The sequence below is a fragment of the Podarcis vaucheri genome (assembly GCF_965113315.1).
Source record: "Podarcis vaucheri genome assembly, chromosome: 14".
NCBI lineage: Eukaryota > Metazoa > Chordata > Lepidosauria > Squamata > Lacertidae > Podarcis > Podarcis vaucheri.
In genome coordinates this window covers 44,992,458-45,013,401 of record NC_138752.1, presented here as the reverse complement: position 1 = coordinate 45,013,401, position 20,944 = coordinate 44,992,458, and the positions used below count along the sequence as shown (strand labels likewise).

Below are 20,944 nucleotides of genomic sequence, written 5' to 3'. Positions count from 1 at the left end.
AGAAAGATATTCAGTTGCAAATCTCCATTTTGTGTGAGTTGAACACCTCACACAGAGGAGCAGAGATAGGTACATTCTTAGTTAATTATCAATTGTAAGGGTCTCTGCTGCCCTTGCTTAGCTTCAGTCACTCATGCCGCCTTGCCCCTGTGGTTGAGGGGGCCAGGGTTGAGCCGGATCAGCATGCCATGTGTGCACACACACCAAGCATGCACGCATGATGTCAGCATGCCCTGCAGTGCGCTCACATACCCCATGGCGTGCTGATGTCCCTTGCACATGACACAGTGTCACTTGTGCACAGCCACCACAGAACTTTGAGGGGGCCCAGTCCCTTATTGAATTTTTTTGGGGGGGCTGGCCCCCTAGCTCCCCTCCTACTTGGCACGCCTGGCTTCAATGGACTTTTACAATGTTACACCTTGTGCAAAACACATACAAAGTTATTTTCCATTTCAATGTACAATTATACTTAATGGTTTGGTCTGGGGAGAATCCCAAGGGCCAGGTAGGGAAGCCTGGAGGGCCAAATTTCCCCCTAGGCCAGAGGTCTCCCATTCCTGGCCTAAGCTATCTCAGCCTAACTTATTCAATATAGGCAATAGCTGAAATCCAAATGTGCTTGGCATATCCAAGGCAAAAACTCTCGCACATGGAGCCCTGTAACAGGAAGTTTAAGGTGATGAGCCCCTCTCTCCCCCTAGAGAAATAGAAGCGTCAAATGAAACATCTCCACTGTGGTAGTAACCTGCCTTGTAATGGAATTTGTTGCTGCCTCCCACCCTGCCCAACATGGCAGTAATCTTGCAAAAGATTAGCATTACGATCTAATTACCGCTTAGCATTACAGTCAATGAGTTTTGGTCGGTGATTAACCTCTCTGCGAATATATCTTCTTCAGTACCAGATTGCGCAGACGTCATGGCACCTTCCTCAGAGGAGATTATGAAATTATCAGAAGCCAACATGTTCTGGTCAGCCCAAGAGCTGGCCTGCATGGATCCGGGCACTTTCGCCAAGACTGTGGAATTCCTTGGCTCTGTGGTCCGTTTCGATACCTCCCAGCTTGCTGCGCTGAAAGAGAAAGCTAAGGAGGTAGCTATGAAGCGTTGTTGTTTTTTTACCAAACTTCCTTAGATGTGCATTTACTTGAGCTTGGGGGTGGTTAGTGGGGTTGAGTGATTCCCCCTTTGAGCAGCCGCTGCATCATAAAATACTGTTATATAAAATACTCCCAATCTCTGCTGAGCAGCAGCAAGATTCCACAGGGGTTCCTGGCGCTAACCCAGGGTTGTGTTTCAATGGGAAAATCGAGGCACACCAGAATCTAGCATCTTTAGGAAATATGATTTATTGGGCACATATTTACGCCTAAACCTTTCAATAGAGGGAGGGTGCAATGGCGCATCGGCCCTCTCTCTCCCTGGGACCACTGTGCTAGGCCTCTGTTTCCCTTTCTCTTAGGTGAAATCCCCAGTGGAGAATGAATCACGAGCGACAGTGGGTTTTTCTTTTGGGAAAACAGGTTGCAAACAAACTTTATTATAACAGATGTAAGCAAGGAGTTTTGCTTCTTCTTCTTCCACAGAAATGTAACAAACAGTGCTGTTGCTTTTTATTAAAACGTATACTGTCTCCAGTTATACGCTCTATCCTGTTCAGGCTTAAGGTTACTTTCTTTTACACATCTTCCATAGATCAGACTTCTCCACACACACTTCAGGAACTTAGGTTTTTAACTGGTCTGTTTCCCTTACAGACCTCCAAATCCTCCTTGGCCTCAGAATCACTACTACCCCTTTCCTATCAGAGTATTCCCTCTGAGGATCCTTTTTCCTGTGAACATCGTGTGGGGCTGTGTCTTGTCTATTTTTAACAGTGTTCTGTGATTCAGAACCTTAGAGCATATACTGAGAGTTCTCGGCTCTCCTCTGCTCTACCACCTGTCAGAACAAACCCTCTTGACAGAATCCCCCTCACAAACCCCATGAATCTCTCCCACAGTCTCTCACTCCCCTCCAAGATTCATGGGGTCCATAGCAGCAGCCAGCCATCGCTCCCAGTCTCTCGGTGCAGTGCCAAGATGGTTCTGCCTCCTTCCTCCTTGTTCCCAGAACACCTTTACATTTCAAAAAGGACAATTTTTCCTGTTACATCACATCCCCCATCACCTTGGCAGCCTCCCAAACCTCCTGTCTCTGTCCACTCCTCGCAGCAGGCAGGGAATGATAGCTTTTTGCATTGCCAATTGCCCTTAATGGCTCTCCGTTGATCCTTAATGGTTTTTCAGTTAGCTAGCCTGGAATTTCTTGTCTGGCACAGTTCTGCTGCTTGTATTGTCCCTTCATATCCCAAATATTATCTGAATACCACCGTTTATTCATTTCTGCCATTCCCTAACAGACTCTGGTATCCTAGATCTATGACTTAAGGCCAAACTAGGGCTGGATCTACACACAGGGGGGAAAGCACACAATAAATGTCATAAATTAAATCGTTATAACAAAAGAAAAAGAAAAACTCTATGTAAAATCGTATAGACAAAGTTTTGTGCTCTACAGCGCCATCTGGTGTTGCATGTTTATAACACAGTTATAGCATAACATGAATAATGTAGCTGAGTCCTAGATGGGGAAGGGCTGTAGCTCAGTGGTAGAATATCTGCCTTGTGTGCAGAAGGTCACAGGTTCAATCCCCGGCATCTCCAACAGTTTTTAAAATATTTGTTTCAAAACAGATTACACTCCCATGTGAATTTGGAGCTGCATGTGTAGGAGAAATTTGCACTAAAATGCTGGTGACTTTTCATGAGGATTTTAAAAGATCACAAATTAACATGGAAATGTGGAGAGCTGGATTTAAGGTTGGAAAGATGAGAAACTGAGAGAAACCAACACTGACATATTCACCCATCTCTAACTGGCAGTGTGAAGGTCCTAGATGGGGTGTCCTAATCTTCCTCCTCCGAGGAAACCACAGATTCCCAGGGCTGCACAGTGCTTACAATCTGACAGTTTCCGCTCCCACCCCAATGAAAGAAAAGAAAAAAGCCAGTGGCTGCCACAATTTACATGCAGGGAGGAACGCTGCAACCATAGAACAAGCCAAAGCCACTTCAATCTTAACAGCAAGATTGATCCGATGATTTGCTGTCATGAGTCAAAAGCTGCTTGCTGAGGGTTTTTTTTGAAAAAAATTCCTTAGAGGGAGATCTCTCCAGCCCATAGAAATTACCATCAAGATTAGCATGCGCCAGCTGTGCTCAGCTGGAAGATACGTGCTTACTTCTGTAATGTACTAAACCATGCATAATCCTTCAGGCAGCAGGTATTTTTAGCAAAACTACATTGTTAAGCTCAAACCAAAAGACAGCCATAGCTCTGAAATAATTTTTGCAGGAGGAGAACTTGTTTTGTGTTTCTAAATTTATTATTACAGTTTAATATATATATACTATATAATACAAAAACAATTATACACGCACACCTCCCCAAATATCAAATAAAAGGGGCATGTGTGCAAAATTGACATGTTAAATTCTTAGTACTTTTCATCGGATATTTCAAAAGAGGTAGATTTCTTGTTATATTCTTAGAATAAATTCCATTAATGTACCATATGTCAACCCAGCAGATAGGAGTAACCGTTGTTTTTATTTTATTTTATTTTATTTTATAAAAACTAATGTTACTTGTTTTACCCCTTATGTGTGGCTGTGATCTTTGTTTACTTTATGCCGCATTATTGATTTTAAATGATAATTTGTTTTTTAAAAGTTATCTTTCAAAAAAGTGAGGTGTCACACCTTCTGTCCTCGGAGAATTCCTGGCTAACCCCAATATATTGTTGTTGTTGTTTTAAAGTCTTGGGGCCCCCTGACAAGCTGGAAGAGCTACCACATAGTTTCCCTTGGGCACATTGCTGCAGTGCTAAATGAGACTGAAATTGGAAAGCTGGATTTGGGTTCTATTGATACTGTTGTGGCACTCAGCCAGCAAACAGAATGGAGCCCTACACAGGTGAGTGTGTCCAATTGGTGAATCCACTGTAGGGTGGTTGCCATCAGTGATGGATTTATGTGTAAGCTAAACAAGCTTTAGCAGGGGTCAGCAAACTTTTTCAGCAGGGGGCCGGTCCACTGTCCCTCAGACCTTGTGGGGGGCCGGACTATATTTTGAAGGGGGAAAAAAATATGAACGAATTCCTATGCCCCACAAATAACCCAGAGATGCATTTTAAATAAAAGCACACATTCTACTCTTGTAAAAACATGCTGATTCCTGGACCACGGGCCGGATTTAGAAGGTGATGGGCCAGATCTGGACCCGGGCCTTAGTTTGCCTACCCATGAGCTATAGCTTAGGGCCCCATTCTCTTGGGGGGGGGGCCCAAAAAATTTTAAGGGAAAAAAACCCTGGATGTACATTTCCAAAATATAAGATAAAAAACAAAATAAAACCTACCTACAGCAACAGTGTTTTGTTTTGTGTAGGCTCCTGTGATGTAAGTAATGGGCCCTGCCTGCTAGCCTGCTCCCTAAAATATCACTGGTTTGCTCATTTATGTATATAGGGTGCCTACATTCTGAATGGAGTGGTTGCATGGCAATATGTACAAATGGCTTTAGATACCTATTAGGTCCATAAATTACCATAGGGCAAATATTCAACACAAAAAACAGCGATGATTTGTTTTTTTACAAAGGGCAGCTGGACATATAAAGGGCCCCATTACCATGTAGAAAAACTGGCAGCAGATTGGGAACCGGGGGGGGGGGGGTTGGCTTCTCCTTTGCTGAGCCAGAGATGTTAGCACATTCCTAGCTAGTGGCTCTTCCCGCTCTACAGCAGCTCCATGTGGCAAAAAGGGCTGGGAAGGGCGACATTGCAAAATCCGCCACCGCATCCCAAAGGTTCCAGCTTCTGGATCACTTGTTTCATTTTATTGCTTTGATTTAAGAAAGTGTATATACCAAACTGCGGGAGGCAGTGGAAGACAGGAGTGCCTGGCGTGCTCTGGTCCATGGGGTCACGAAGAGTCGGGCACGACTAAACAACAACAATATACCACTTAAAATGACATAAACTCCCCAAGCAGTTTATAAAGAACAGTGTACAAAAGCAAAAATTGGGAATTTCCCCAAGTGTCAGAAAAGGTTACCGTATTTTTCGCCCCATAAGACGCACCGGCCCATAAGACGCACCTAGTTTTTTGGGGGGGAAATAAAGGGGGGAAAAATTATTTCCCCTCCAGGTGCGCTGCGCTAATCCCGAAGCTTGGGGCGTGCGGAGCTCAGCGCGCCCCAAGCTTCTGGGTGCAGGCAAGCTCTCCGCTAGCCCTGGGAGAGCTGGGTCTCCCACAGCTTGTGGATAGCTTCCTGAAGCCTGGAGAGCGAGAGGGGTCGGTGCGTACCGACCCCCCTCGCTCTCCAGGCTTCAGCGAAAGCCTGCATTCGCCCCATAAGACGCACACACATTTCCTCTTCATTTTTGGAGGGGGAAAAGTGCGTCTTATAGGGCGAAAAATGCGGTATTTACGTGTGAAACAACTGCGGCCCGTGTTTTGTTAGCCCCAAAATGGAAACCGAGCGAGGTCCCAACCAAAGAAGAATGGCAACTTAAGTTGACAGAATATGCACAACTTGCAGGCTTCACATATAGAATAAGAGAACGAGAAGAACATACGTTTAGAGAGGGTTGCAAAATGTTTATTGAATACGGTATATGGAAAATAGTTGTGTACAGCTGTAAACGCTGGCAGCGTTAAGATAAATTCAACAGTGTGAATATGTTTTGATGGATGTAATAATGGAAAACTGATTGGTATAGTTTTTGTAAAATATGCAGGGATATAAGATATGTAAAGTGAGCCATGGAAAGAGAAGAAGGGAAGTCATTGATATCTTAAGTATGTAAAATGTTTATTTGAAATTGAAAAACAAGCTTACATTTGAAATCTATCAAAATTTAAATAAAACCAGCCATTTTAGAAATAGTAAAGGTAAAGGTAAAGGTACCCCTGCCCGAACGGGCCAGTCTTGACAGACTCTGGGGTTTGTGCGCCCATCTCACATCTATTGGCCGGGGGCCAGCGCTGTCCGCAGACACTTCCGGGTCACGTGGCCAGCGTGACAAAGCTGCATCTGGCGAGCCAGCGCAGCACACGGAACGCCGTTTACCTTCCCGCTGGTAAGCGGTACCTATTTATCTACTTGCACCCGGGGGTGCTTTCGAACTGCTAGGTGGGCAGGCGCTGGGACCGAGCAGCGGGAGCGCACCCCGCCGCGGGGATTCGAACCGCCGACCTTTCGATCGGCAAGCCCTAGGCGCTGAGGCTTTAGCCCGCAGCGCCACCCGCGTCCCTTAGAAATAGTAGCACATAATAAAACAACATAATAGAATGCATGTTAAAATTTCGTGCCTAGGTAGGCATTTAAATGGGCACCGAAAAAGATACAATGAAGGCACCTTATGCATATAAATGGGCAAGAAGTTCCAGTGTGTAGATTCTGCTGCATCGAAGAATTGATTCCTTGCAAGTTCGGAACGACCATTATGTGAAACTTGTAAAAGTGCCAGTTCCGCAGATCAAAGGGGTCAAGAAACTATATATTTGGTAAGGCAATCCTTCAAGTAAAGTGGTCCCAGACTCTGGGACTAGCTTAAAAAGATCCTTTAAGTAAACTGCTTCTTTGCCACGGTGACATCCTATAATTTGATTCATGGACAATATTTGACTAGAACATACATTGTCAGTTAAAAGAAGTTGTTTTTCACTTTCAGTGTAAAGCCACTTTTATCATTATTTTGTGTGCAAGCATCCTGATTCCATGATAATCAGTTGCATTATAGCTTCCTGGAGTGCAGAGTCTTGTTACCTTCTAATTTAACTGCTTTTAACTGAGTTAGATCTTCGTTGTGTTTGTTTTTCAGGCCAGGTTGATTTTACAGGGCTTTCTGGAAGACTCAGGTCAAGGAATGGACACCCTGAAAAGCTTTGATTTGGCTGGACTAGGCCATAATCTTTGTGCTCTGAACTCCACAGAGATCGAATCTATAAATGCAGTTGAGTTCAGGTACAGCACCACAATTCTTCCATTAACAACGCACTTACGAAAGATACCGTATTTTTTGCACCATAACACTCAGTTTTTTCCTCCTAAAAAGTAAGGGGAAATGTCTGTGCGTGTTATGGAGGGAATGCCTACGGGTGGCATGCCTACGGATTTTCCTCCTCTAAAAACTACGTGCGTGTTATGGTCTGGTGCGTGTTATAGAGCGAAAAATACGGTAAATTAGAAAAAAGTTAATGTTGCATTGCTTTTATTGTTATCTCTGATTTTATTTTGCATGTTGAGCTAATTTTTTTAAAAAGTTGCTTAGAGACTCTTCATGTAGCAAGCAACTAATAAACTGAATAAATAAATAATAATATTAACAGTAAAAGCCATAAACTTTTTTGAGAAATGTTCCTTACAAATAAATAAATAAATAACCCCCAGGCTTACAATAAAGAGTACAAAAACAGAATACAGTTAAAACCAATGTGTGAAATACTAATAGTATTAGCAACAGTAGTAAAAGCATATTAGCTCGAAAGCTAGCAGCTCCGAGGGCCTTCTGGCGGTTCCCTCACTGTGAGAAGTGAGGTTACAGGCAACCAGGCAGAGGGTCTTCTCGGTAGTGGCGCCTGCCCTGTGGAATGCCCTCCCATCAGATGTCAAGGAAATAAACAACTATCTGACTTTTAGAAGACATCTGAAAGCAGCCCTGTTTAGGGAAGTTTTTAATGTTTGATCGTGTTTTGAATATTCTGTTGGGAGCTGCCCAGAGTGGCTGGGGAAACCCAGCCAGATGAGCAGGGTATGTATGTCTGTATGTCTATATGTATAAATAAATAAATATATCATCCTTAAGAATCCCTGACAATTAAACATTAAAAGCCTGCTGAGACTAAAAGGTCTTGGGACTACTAGAAATACGTATGTTGTGTGCCTGCTGAAATTCAGGAGAGGACCTCTTCACACAACAGAGAAGTGAATTATGGAATTCGCTCCAACAACAAGCAGTGATGGCCACCAACTTGGATAACTTTAAAAGATGATTTGACAAATCCATGGAGGACAAGGCTAACAGCCATGTTGTGCATTGTTCTACCTCTATTGTGGCAGGCAGTCTGCCTCCCATTGCCAGTTTCTGCAAATCACAAGCGAGGGAGAGGACTGTGGCACTCAAGTCTTGCTTATGAGCTCCCCACTGAGGCATCTGACTGACCACCGTGAGAGCAGGGATGCTGGACTAGATGGGTCATTGGCCTGACCCAACAGGGCTAGGGTTGCCAGACCTCCAGTCTCGCCTGAAGTCTCCAGGTTTGGCTGGTCCCCTCCAAGTGACGGATGGCGAGCCTGAATCTACAGGTGGGCAAGATTCCCTTCAAAGCTTCAGCCCAGCAGGGGCTGGCTGCAAATGATAGCATAGGTACACTTTGGGGTGTCTGCCTTCCTCTGTTCCCTTCTCTCAATTAACCTCCATCTCATGGGATTGCCCTATGACATCACTGAGGAATGCCTTCATGACATCATCACCAGGGACCACCCCAAAGTCCCAGGTTTGGGCCCTGCAATTTCAGGGTCTGCAATACTCCTGACCTGAGAACCCTAAGCAGGGCTTTTCTTACGTTAAGCTATGAATCATGAACTAGTGCCAGATGCTAGCCCACTCAAAAAGAAATAAAGAAAGTACAAATTATTGCCTTGATCAACATATTAAATATTATTTGCTATCTCATCTTTTTTCATTTGATATGCAGCTCATGCACAGAGCAGCTTCACACATGGCTTCTTCCGCCGCCCCACGAGTGTCAAAATTTTCAGGTGATAATTGCACATGTATATATGGAAGCCGTGGGAAGCAGCAAAATAGATACTCATCGTGCAAACGAACGTGATATTATTATGATTCCTTACAGCTGTCTAGGAAGAATCTCATGCGTGAAGCGCCACTAAGTCTACTTTAATATTCAGGCTTTTCCAACTGTGTAAAATTACAGTCCCCTTTTTGCCCTTTCTGCAGTGCTGTTGTTTCAAGAATTGGCTCTCTGCCATGCAGCGCAAACGTTCTGAAAGAGTTTAAGAAGAAGGCAGAGTCTGTGTTTGGAATTGCTACAGGGTGGGACAGATCTATCCTGCAGGAGATTGGCAACATTGCAGGTAAGGAGGCTCGCATCCGTATCAAGGATGTTCTGAGCGATGTGGTCCACCTCGTACCCTATATCTCTGAATCATAAGATGGAAGGGGAAATAGGGAAAAGATGAACCCTGTATCTGGTCACCATTAACCTTAGATCCAATATTGGTGGGATGTTGTGGTGGCCTACAAGGTAACCAAGTTAGGAGCAATTAACCCCATTGAAATAAAAGAGTTTTAAAGTGCAGTCCTATGCATGTCTGCTTGAAATATGTTCCATTGTGTTCAATGGGACATGTGTCAGAGTGTGTATGGGATGTATCCAACTAAGTTTACTCAGCTGTGATAGCTCAGTCGGTAGAGCATGAGACTCTTAATCTCAAGGTCATGGGTTTGAGCCCAACGTTGGGCAAAATATTCCTGCATTGCAGGGGGTTGGACTAGATGACCCCCGTTGTCCCTTTGAACTCCACAAATTCTATTATTCTGAGTAGACCCACCGAAATGAATGAACCTAACTTAGTCACATATATTAATTTCAGTGTGTCTGCTCTGAGTGTGACTGCTGTTGGATACAACCCTATGGGTTGTGTCATTCTTTCTGAATAGACCCATTGAAATGAATGGGCAGGACTCACTCGTGTTCATTAACTTCAGTGGGCCTACTCTGAGCATGGCTAACATTGACAACTATGCTATGGCGGATTGTGCGACGTTGGCTTATAATATGTCTTTTATACGTTCCTTATATGGATGTTTATTTATATGTTCCTTATATGGATGTTTTGGGAGATGGGAAAGAACACAAGCAGAAATGGCAACTTTTGCCCTTAAAACAGAAACAAAAGGAAAAAGAAAATTGGATTAATAAGGTGCACTTTTACAAGGGCTGCACATTGAACTTTTGATTTAACTGCAGAGAAGCGCCTTGTTTTCTTAAAGGCCTGATTTCCCAGAGGTGTCTGAAAACATTTTAAAATCTAATATTGATCAGCTAAAGCATACAGAGGCTCTGAAATGTACGTTTGCCCCAAATTCAGCCTAATCCACCGTGGTGTGAACTAAGTAAGCTGCAATCTGATCTCTTTTTCTCACTCTCTCAATCTTTTCCTCTCTCTCTAGCTGGCTTAAATGGGGAAGAATTAAAAGCTCTTGATAAAGAATTGATGCCCTATTTCCATCCAACAGCAATAAAATATATCCCTGATGAAATCTTCAAAGTAAGTGTTGTGGATGTTTTGATTCTTTCCCCATTTACTTCTGCTTTGTTATAAACGGTGACGTGAATGCGTATCTTCGTTCGGAGAACACTTTGAAGGGCTTCTTCTTAAGTCTCTAGAAATATTAAAGTAGGGTGTAGTGGCAGGGGTGGGGAACTTTTGGCCCTCCAGATGCTACTGCACTACAACTCCCATCATCCCTGGGTATTGGCCATGCTTGCTGGGGCTGATGGGAGTTGTAGTCCAACAACACCGGGGGGGGGAGGTTCCATACACCTGGTTAGAGTTTCAGGAGACTAGGGTCCAAATCCCCATTTTGCCACGAAGCTTACTGTGCGACCTTGGACCAATTATTACCTCTTAGCCCAACCTACCTGACAGTAAAAGGGCAGCATAAACAAATAGTCAATAGTAAGTAACAATGGTCATGTTCCAGCAAAGCTGATATCTCTCTATATAATTGCATTTACTCCGTGATGAAGCTAAGGACATAAAATAGTTCCCCTGTGGTTTGCAGCATATAGCTTGTACATGCTGTATTTTTAAGTCCAGTGAATGATAGCAATGTGTTATGCACATAACATGAAGTAGAGATTGAGGAGATTTTCATTTACTCTGTGTTAGAAAAGCGAACCCAATGTAATTTGAAATTCCTGGACAGGTCAGAAAGCGGTTAAGCAGGATCCACAGGCAAGTCGCAAGGCCATCCCAGCTGGGTCACAGCAAAGCTGTTGCCACCATATTGGTCTCTAGCTAAGGCTCATCAGACCACTGATAGTCCATTAATCCCGTCATTGGGGTTCCATATATGTAGCAGAGCTATTTCACTAAACATTGGCGTCACCCCCTCTCCACCATGTTGCTTGTTGATTTTTTAACCAAAGAGAAATAGCTTTGTGGTGCAACCTCTACTGCAAGGGTTGTTGTTTGAGAAAGTCCAAAAAAAGCTCCTTTCCTCTTGATGAAAGTCAATATCTGGGCTCTCTCATCCTTTTTATTTTTGTAAAGCCTAAATGGGGAAAGAGAATTTTTTTTGAAAGATGAAGAACGTTCTACAAAATCAAGGAGAACTCAGAGGTGCTATTATAGGTGTCAGTCGCACAAATTGCCATCTTTGTTCTACGTGGAAAGATAATTACTGTGCAATTATAACAGTAGCCGGTTTTCAAAGAAGGCTTAATAATATGGCCTCACTCGACAGATTATTTTGCACCTGAAGAAAAGATCCGACAGCCGAGGCAGTCGTCGATGACATCTCTTCGGTTTTGTGGATCACATTGATTGCATCATTGTTTTTCCAGTGTAACATTTTGCAAGCACAAATGAAGACAGACGGTTGACTCCGAAGCTGCTGATGTGAAACGATGGAGCAGAAACCGCTAGGAGGATAAATTGTCATATATGGGAGATTGCTTGGTGCAGGTGTATTGTCTTCTCCAGCTCCTGCATCTGGTTTGCCATCACACACCAGCAAGATACACAACCTTCTATGTTGTATAGATGAAAATACAGATACTCCTGGATTCTTGTGATCATACACACGATAGATAGATAGATAGATAGATAGATAGATAGATAGATAGATGATAGATAGATAGATAGATAGATAGATAGATAGATAGATAGATAGATGATAGATGATAGATAGATAGGTAGATAGACAGATAGATAGATAGATAGGAAGGATTTTCAGGAATAATTAAATACATAAGCAGAGGATGTTATCTGTTCAATAAAGTATGTTGATATAACTGCATTACACTGTTATGTTTCCCTCACTCAACAAACAAACAAACAAACACAGAACCACTAACAAATTGACTAAATGAGACAAACTAAATCCCCCCAATGTTGGTCATGTCCATTTATTTCAATGGGTCTACTTTGAGTAGGGCTAATACTAGTTTCAACTCTTCCTCCAGGTTGTTCAAGGTAGCATACCGGCTTCACCCCCTCTCCCTCCCCACTGGCTCCTATGTCTGTATACTGAATGCATTTACTCTGCAATGCCCTGTGTGCTGCTCACTTTTCCTGGTGCTCCTGTACAGGAAAATCCTTCACGAGTGCTGATGTGGCGTAGTGGTCAGCGTGCTGGACTAGGACTTGGCAGACCAGGGTTCAAATCCCCACTTAGCCATGAAGTTCACTGTGTGACCTCAGGCCAGTCACTGCTTCTCAGCCTAACCTCCCGCACAGGGTTGTTGTGGGGGGTTAAATGAGGAGGGGGAGAACCATGCACACTAGCTCCTTGGAGAACAAGGTTGAGATAGAAACACAATAAATAAACAACATGAAAATCTGGTTTTGCTTTGTCCAGGAGCTGTCCCCAGATCAAATAGCAAACCTTGGTCCTGAAAATGCTGCTGTAGTGACAGAGTTGCAGCGTCAGCATCTCAATGGATTGCAGCTTCGGAGTCTTCTGCTGGCGATGGATGGAGCCAGAACAAGCATCCAGGAGCTTCCGCTCCATGAGAGCACGGTCAGACCGACATACACATCAGTTCAGAACAGTGAGTTAAAAATAATAACAACTCTCAGGCCATATTCATATTGTTGCATGTATCCCAGTCACTGAGAGGGGTTCCAGCACTATGTTTGGTTTCCTTGGAATGAAGTTCAGTGGAGACAGTGTTGTCTTTAGGATATATGGGTTTCTTTACACAAATATGCAACCTGAGCATACGATGGAGGGGCTCACAACATTAGCACTCCATCAGGCTTCACATCCCCTTTAGGTTCACAGCAAGATCATCAAACCATAGCTTAAGGTCCAGCACAGAGCAAGACAAACCTCTGTGTCCCCAGCTTCCAGCAGTAGCCAAAACTTACACACAAAAATTCCTGCTTGCTCTATTGTTCTTCATCCTAGAATGACATGTCATCCAGCCAGGTGAGGTGGCAAAAGGCCCACCCGTTCGTCTTTATGGCAACAGGACGACCTCTTTGGACATGTAAATGGCAGTACTTAACTGGACAGCTAAGGCTATGGCTTCCAACTCACTGGATGCAGAATCACAGGCCCAGAAGGGACCCACAGGTGTCACCCAGACTGAAGCCCCACAAAAAGCCCTATAACATTAAGTTACATCCTTGGTCCACTGACATCTACTTTCTTTGACACTAAGAAAAGGAGCAGGCCAAAGGCCCATCTAGTCTAGCATTCTGTTTCCAACCAGTACCAGACCACAGAAGAACAGGCAAACTGCAGCAATTTCTGGTTTTTTTTCTGTTTTTGTCTGAATTTTCTGAAACCCATAGCACAGAGTTCTGCTCAAGGTATCTGGAAAAAAACACAAAGCTCCACATAAACACAAAAGGATGCTTTCCTTTCTGTAGTATCATGCAGCCTGCTCTATACAGCACCAGAGTGCTATCCTTTCCTTGTTGCATGCATCTCATTATGTAGGACCCATATGGTAGCAAACCCTTTAATTAACACAATGGCAGCTGTAGCTTATCACCAGAAAGCAAAATTCCAGTAAGAACAATTGCTGGATGATAATTCCTTTGGTGGAGACCATGGTTTCTTAGCCCTACGTAACTTAGCATACCAATTTCTTCTTCTATTTTTTAAAACATTACCCCCTCCCCAAAAAGTGTAAAACATAATGGTGTGAAACAGATTGCAGTTTAATAAGTGATGTTTCTTTTGATTATAAAAGTTACAGGGAACCAGGCAGAGGGCCTTCTCAGTAGTGGCGCCCACGCTGTGGAATGTCCTCCCATCAGATGTCAAGGATTTAAATAACTTTACAACTTTTAGAAGACATCTGAAGGCAGCCCTGCATAGGGAAGTTTTTAATGTTTGGTGTTTTATTGGAAGCTGCCCAGAGTGACTGGGGCAACCCACTCAGATGGGTGAGGTACAAATAATAAAATCATCATCACAACCATGACAAAAGCAATCAAGGATGGAGGAGCTCTGCAGCCAGGATGGCTGAGCAGTTTAAAGCACTGCAAACAGGTCACAATCTCCCCTGGGGGTAGAGGTTTGAATCCCACTTCTGGCTAGGCTACGTTTTGGGAAAGGGCCATAGCTCAGTGGCTGAACACTTATTTTGCATGCAGAAGGTCACAGATTAAATCCCTGGCACTCCTTTGTGAAACCCTGGAGATCCACTGCCAGTCAGAGAAGACAGTACTGGTCCGGATGCAACCATGTTCCTCAGGGGAAGGGCCCTGGCTCAGTGGTAGAAGATCTGCCGTGCATGCAGAAATCCCTAGCATTTCCAGATAGGGTTGGGAGAAGCTACTGTCTGAAACCCCGGAGAGTCTCTGCCCGCCAGAGTAGACAGCAATGAGCTACGGTATATTGACCAGTGGTCTGACTCAGTATAAGCCAACTTCCTATTGCTACAAAAGTTGGGTGCCACCTCCACTCTCTGCTGAGTGGTAGCAAAATTCCAGGTTGTTCCAGGTGCTCACCCAAGGCCTGTGCTTCTTTGGAGAATTGAAGACCAGGGCGGAGACTGTTGTAGTTTTATGATTTATTCAGATATTTACACCTAGGTTTGGATGGAGGGAGTCCAGCTCTTACAGAATGGTCATCTCAAGAAGGGCTTGTTCCCCACAACAGTGCAACACTGGAGTCAAAGGCATCTTTCCCATCCTCCCTTTAGCCAGCATGCCCAAGATGAATCTCTGTCTTTGTTCTCTCCCTCCTTCCCAGCACACCTTGCAAAATACATGGTCACCTCTCTCTCTCTCTCTCTCTCTCTCTCTCTCTCTCACACACACACACACACACACACACACTCACTCACTCACTTTGGCAACCTCTGTCTGCCCAGACCCAAGATTCCTCTTAGATGGGCCACCAACACCTTTTGTCAATTTAACACCTCTATCCTGGCTTGGAAAGGAAGCTTAGCCTGTATTTTTCCACTGGCCAGCAATTTGCCTTTAATACTCCAAAAAATCAAAATTCTACCATTTATTAATTTCTGAGGTCTAGGGCCCCCCAACCTCACAACACTATGTTCCTATGTTAACTCAGTATAAAGCAGCTTCCCAGTTATGGGATCCGTAGGACCTCAATGGTTCATCCCAATATTTCTTTATTTTTCAATGACAACTTTGGCAACATCATTCCTGTCTGTGACATCATGCGTTGCGACAGGTGACCACTATTCCCCTAGCTTGGTACAAACAGAGTAAATCAAATTTCCTTGTACTCACTGGCTCGTTGATTCTTCAGGGATAATCTCTCAAGAGAGCACAGATGCTGCTACCAGTATTCTCCCTCTGGGTTTTGGTGGAGCAAAAACAGCTGTCAGCTGACAGTGGAACTTCATTATCTCTCCTTCATGGAGGCACTGAAGAAGTTCCCATTTCCCAAATGATCTGGCAATGTTCCTTTTATGTCTGCTGTATCTTCTCAAAGGATCCTAGTCATTTCCTGCTCTTTAACCACACACTGCAGCTGCTTTGTCCTTTCTACCTATGTAATGTAGATAAGGCACATATTGCTCGTGACATCACAAAGCTCAGTAGTCTAAAACACTACGCCCCCCCCCCCCCGGAATTCATATTACATTATACATGTCCCCCAAAACCTCTAGTAAGAGGTGTGGATGTAATGCTCTAATGCTTTGCCTATACTCCATAATATTTTTCTTGGTACTTCATACTCTCAGCAGCACTGCAGTTCACTTACTTCCTGTATTGTGTAAATTATAGTTTGTTATTCCACCCAAACCAGGAAACTCTGGTTGCATTTGCAAAACAACTTTCAATGTGGCTTGAACGTGGTTTCCATTTCTGATTTGGAAGGTAATCACAAACCATTGTTTATTTTGTTCTGATGTAATAGCAAACTATGGTTTGCGTTGAACAGGAAGCAAGTCGACTGGAGCAAAGTGCGTACTGCTGGGAGAGTCCCCTGGAGCAAAGAGATGACTGCTATAGCTAGCAGCATGCATCACCAATAGGCCAATTTCAGTCGAGAGAATGACCTCTCTGAATCCTTCCCCCGTGTTTTCTCAGATAGCTGAATTCACTAAGGTATATGTGCAAGTTAGAGATGCTGTTAATTCACAATACAGTGGTGCCTCGCAAGACGAAAATAATCCATTCCTCGAGTCTCTTCGTCTAGTGGTTTTTTCGTCTTGCGAAGCAACCCGCTTAGCGGATTAGCGCTATTAGCGGTTTAGCGGCTATTAAAGGCTTAGCGGCTTAGTGGCTAAAAGGCTATTAGCGGCTTAGCGGCTTAGAAAAAGGGGGGAAGCGGAAAAAATCGCAAGACTCGCAAGACGTTTTCGTCTTGCGAAGCAAGCCCATAGGGAAATTCGTCTTGCGAAGCGCATCGAAAAACGGAAAACCCTTTCGTCTAGCGGGTTTTTCGTCTTGCGAGGCATTCGTCTTGCAGGGCACCACTGTACAATATTCTCTTTGCAGGTGCTCCAATTTCCTGCAGTTTAAGTCTTTGGGTGTTTACTGCATTCATCCTGCATCCTGTTTCCTGAATCAAGTTATCACTGTTAAGAGTTTATGGTAAGCATGCTCTTTTCAATCTTTCTTTCTTTCTTTCTTTCTTTCTTTCTTTCTTTCTTTCTTTCTTTCTTTCTTTCTTTCTTTCTAAAAACAAAACCTTGTACACTAAGGGTGCTTGATACCATGATAGCAGCTTATTAACTGTTGAAAAAACAAGATCTATAAAATAATAAAAAGATGCCGTTAATTGCTACTTTGACTGCTTAGAAATGTGCAGTGCAACTCTATGCATGTTTACTCAGAAGTAAGTCCCATTAAGTTCAATGGAACTTGCTCCCAGAGAAGTGTGTATATGATTTAAATCTAAGGCTCCCTAGGAACAAGTCCCATTGAACTCAATGGGGATTAGGTTTGAACAGCCATCTAAAGGATTGTGCTGTAAGAATGCTATGTCAGGCATTAATTTTTCTGTATATTATTTCTTCCCTCCCAATATCACTCTACCTTGATGCAATTTTCAGACGGCTACAGCTCACCTGGGTGGATACAGAAACGGTCTTTTGGAAAGCCTACTGATGCAGAGAAAATAAAAACATTGCAGCTCTTTAAGAAGTATGGTAGCTGTGAGTCTTAGGAATCCATTCAAGTGATGTTTTCCATCTTCCCTTAACTATGGCCATAAGAAGTAGCAATGGCCATTGAGGCACTACAAAACCAGATGTAATGTTTGTAGAATAATAGCCAGAGCTTTTAGAATGAATCACCAGGAGAACAGACACATGTTGAAATCCTTCAGTTGCTAGGTGTTGGGACGTGAGCCAATGGGAGACAGAACACCCATTTAGTGTCACGTGCTGTTGAATGATGATTCAAATGTACAGATATTGGCTGCTGGAAACAAGATGTTCACTATCCAGACCGCTGGCTCCATCACCCAGGTGCGAATGCTCTTAATATACAAAAACTCCATGGTGTATTATGTAGAACAGAAGTGGGGAATCATTTGTGGGCCCATGTGCAGTGAGCTCCCAGGAGCCCGGAAGGTTTGGTAAAACATAAGAATAAACTGACACAACAATGTTGTGGAGTTGAAAATCTCCACAACTTTATTGATTACAGACATCTGTATGCTTTGACGTTGGGTATCTGTCCTTGGTCAGCTGCCTGACGGATGGCTTACATTGAACAGGGCTGTGCCTAAGTTCAGGGTCACCTCAAGACACAGATCAACCAATGTGACCCCCTGGTCTGCCATATGGGAAATTCTATGGCTCATCCGTCGACCCCCAACCCTGCATGAACTTCCAGACAGATTCTCCCACCCAGACCCCTTTACCAGGTGACTCTTGAGATATCGCACCTGCTCAAGGTGGTGAGGTAGCATCTCACCTACCTGAAACAGACTGAGGATTCAACCCAATGCCTTTTCTGAGAAAGATTGGGACAAACAACAAAAGCAAAAAAACCAACAACCCCTCACTGGCCCAATATGTCTGAAAGCAAACCCTCCCTGGCCATGAATACGACGACCAAGTATCTCCACAGTAAGGTTCTTCATACGCACTACCCACATTCCTTTAGGGCACTGCCAATTTACAGGGCGGGTAGGTGGGTTGTTCAGCTTCCCTGACTGGCACCTGGCACAGCTGGCTTAAATACTCAGTGGCAGACCAGAATGAGGCATTTGTTCTCCTGGTCCACCGCTGAAGTCCTGCCCCAAACCCTGGCCACCATAGGCCAGTTTGAATTGGGTTATCCCATTGCCCCTCGCGGCCGGCGGAGGCCAAAGCAAAAAGCCAGCCACCGGGGACATAGGTGTGTCCCCCAACCTCCAAGGGGCTGTGACGGACCACAATCGCTGCGTCCCTGGAATGTAAGTGGTCCTTTCAGCTTGGGGGCCGCTCTCATATCAGGGTAACCTTCTGAGGGCTATATGCCAGTGGTGGGCAGTACAGGGGCCAAAGTAGGCACAACCCAGCATCCATTTCTCTTGAGGGCCCTTCTGTTGGAGATCAGAGCAGTGCACACCACAGGCCTGTTCGTCTACTCCCTAAAATAGCATAGGTTGCCAGAGGCACTGGAAGTAAGGATGGATGGATCTGTCAATTTCAGTTGTCTTGATTTCTCATTGTTCCAATCTTAAATTCCGTTCTCCACATTTCCACAGCTGTCTGTGATTTTGTTTTAAAGTCTGATGAAAAAATGGACAGCGTTTTAGTGTGATTTTCTCCTACGAAGACACATTTTTATATCCAATTTTCCCCAATGTGAAAATATTTACAAAGCGATTTCCCCCAATATCATGCATTTTGGTATGTCATTTTTCACTATTATATGCATTTGATGCACACTTTACGCTATTGTGTGCATTATTTGGCTGGGGAACTGCATTGCAAAATTTGGAGAACTGTGAATTTTGAAGGACAGCTAGGTTTCAGTTCCTGCAAATTTGGTGGGTTTGCCTTTAAATGTGAACTTAATTGAATGCTATCCAATTGCCAGTGTGGAAGTAAGATTCAGCTTCTGTACGTGGAATTTGGGTTGGTGGGGGGCAGCATCTTATTCTGTGCCGGAGGCAACAAAATAGCTGGGGCCGATCCTGTTCCCCCACAGTAGCCAAACAGATGCTCCTGGAAATCCCACAAACAGGATCTAAGGACAACAGACAATCTTGCTGCTGTTGGCCAGTGACTGGCATTCAGAAACATAATGCCTCTGACCCTGGAACCCCATGGCCATCATGATGACTAGTAGCCACGGGTAGCCTTATCCTCCACAAATTTGCCAATCCTCTTTTAAAGCCAATCTAATTGGTGGTTATGGCTACAGCGGGTAATGGAGAACTCCATAGTGTAAAGAAATGCTTCCTCTTGTTGGTTCTGCATCGCCCACCATTCAGGTTCAGTAGATAACACCAAGTTCTGACCTTCTGATCGGCAAGCCCAAGAGACTCTGTGGTTTAGACCACAGCGCCACCCGATCAGAAGGTCGGCGGTACGAATCCCTGCGATGGGGTGAGCTCCCGTTGCTCTGCCCCAGCTCCTGCCAACCTAGCAGTTTGAAAGCATGTCCAAGTGCAAGTAAATAGGTACCGCTGTGGCGGGAAGATAAATAGCATTTCCGTGAACTCTGGTTTCCGTCACAGTGTCCCATTGTGCCAGAAGCGGTTTAGTCAGCTGGCCACATGACCCCATAGTTGCCTTTGACTGGGCTTAACTGTCCAGGGGTCCTTTACCTTTACCTTTTACAGCCTATAGTCCAGCACCATAGTCCAGAAAAGACAACCATGTGGTTTTTCCGTGTTTTAATTGTTCCCCACTTCTTTATTAAGAGTCAGGGCACACTTTTTTTAAAGGTGACCTGTAGTTAGATATAATCTTTTAATCTCTGTGTCAATTACTTTAATTGCAAAAAATGGAGATTATACTTAAATATGATCAGCATTTGATAACATATATCCTATCTATATGATACGTCAAAAGGAAGCAAGCAGGTGGTACAGTACTTTCTCCAAGAAGCCAAAATGCCTCATTGAAATATGGATTACAGTATGTTCATTATGCTAAGTGATCAATTAACACGTTGCAAGACTGTGGTTTTTTTTAAAAGAAAAATCTTTGTTCACCCTCTCTTTTTTGAATGAGCAGTTGAAACCTAATGTTAGAAATGCTGTGAAAATTCCATTTGTTTTGTTATGGCAAAAGTTCTTGTGGAACCAAAATGAATTACCATGCTTACAAAGTAAATGTTTCAACTGCAATTTGGTTGTCAGGGATGAAACCTTGTGTGGTCTACAAAGTGTTTTTAATTATTTGTGTGCTATTCTAAAATTAAAAAATCCTCCAGAATTACCTTTTCCCATAATTTTGTATTGAATTGTATTTTGCAAATATAAGTTGGTGAGGGGTGATTACTTATAACAACCTTATAAGCTTATTTGGATTAGTTTATCATAGAATGTAGAGTTGGAAGGGACCCTGAGGGTCATCTAGTCTAACCCCCTGCAGTGCAGGATTTCTTTGCCCAATTTGGGGCTCAAACCCACGACCCTGAGATTCATGCTGTACTGACTGAGCTGAAAAAAAGAATTAAAATAATTAAAATTGC

At 43.7% G+C, this 20,944-nt stretch overlaps 1 protein-coding gene and 1 long non-coding RNA gene across 2 annotated transcripts in view; one reads left to right on the top strand and one right to left on the bottom strand.

Moving 5' to 3' along the window:
* The window catches only part of OTOA (otoancorin), a 41,652-nt gene extending 24,203 nt beyond the window's left edge, over positions 1-17,449 (top strand). Inside the window, exons 22-29 of the mRNA XM_082199978.1 lie at positions 908-1,095; positions 3,864-4,019; positions 6,933-7,075; positions 9,072-9,208; positions 10,308-10,405; positions 12,723-12,915; positions 16,802-16,897; positions 17,359-17,449. Coding sequence (XP_082056104.1) covers positions 908-1,095; positions 3,864-4,019; positions 6,933-7,075; positions 9,072-9,208; positions 10,308-10,405; positions 12,723-12,915; positions 16,802-16,869 — 983 coding nt within the window. The 3' untranslated portion in view covers positions 16,870-16,897; positions 17,359-17,449. The remainder of the gene's footprint in view (positions 1-907; positions 1,096-3,863; positions 4,020-6,932; positions 7,076-9,071; positions 9,209-10,307; positions 10,406-12,722; positions 12,916-16,801; positions 16,898-17,358) is intronic.
* Positions 13,609-15,846, bottom strand: LOC309519186. Its single transcript, XR_014213734.1, has 2 exons — positions 15,584-15,846; positions 13,609-13,685 (listed from the first exon to the last, which is right to left on the bottom strand). It is a non-coding gene; the product is annotated as an uncharacterized lncRNA (long non-coding RNA).
* Positions 17,450-20,944: the final 3,495 nt, after the last annotated feature.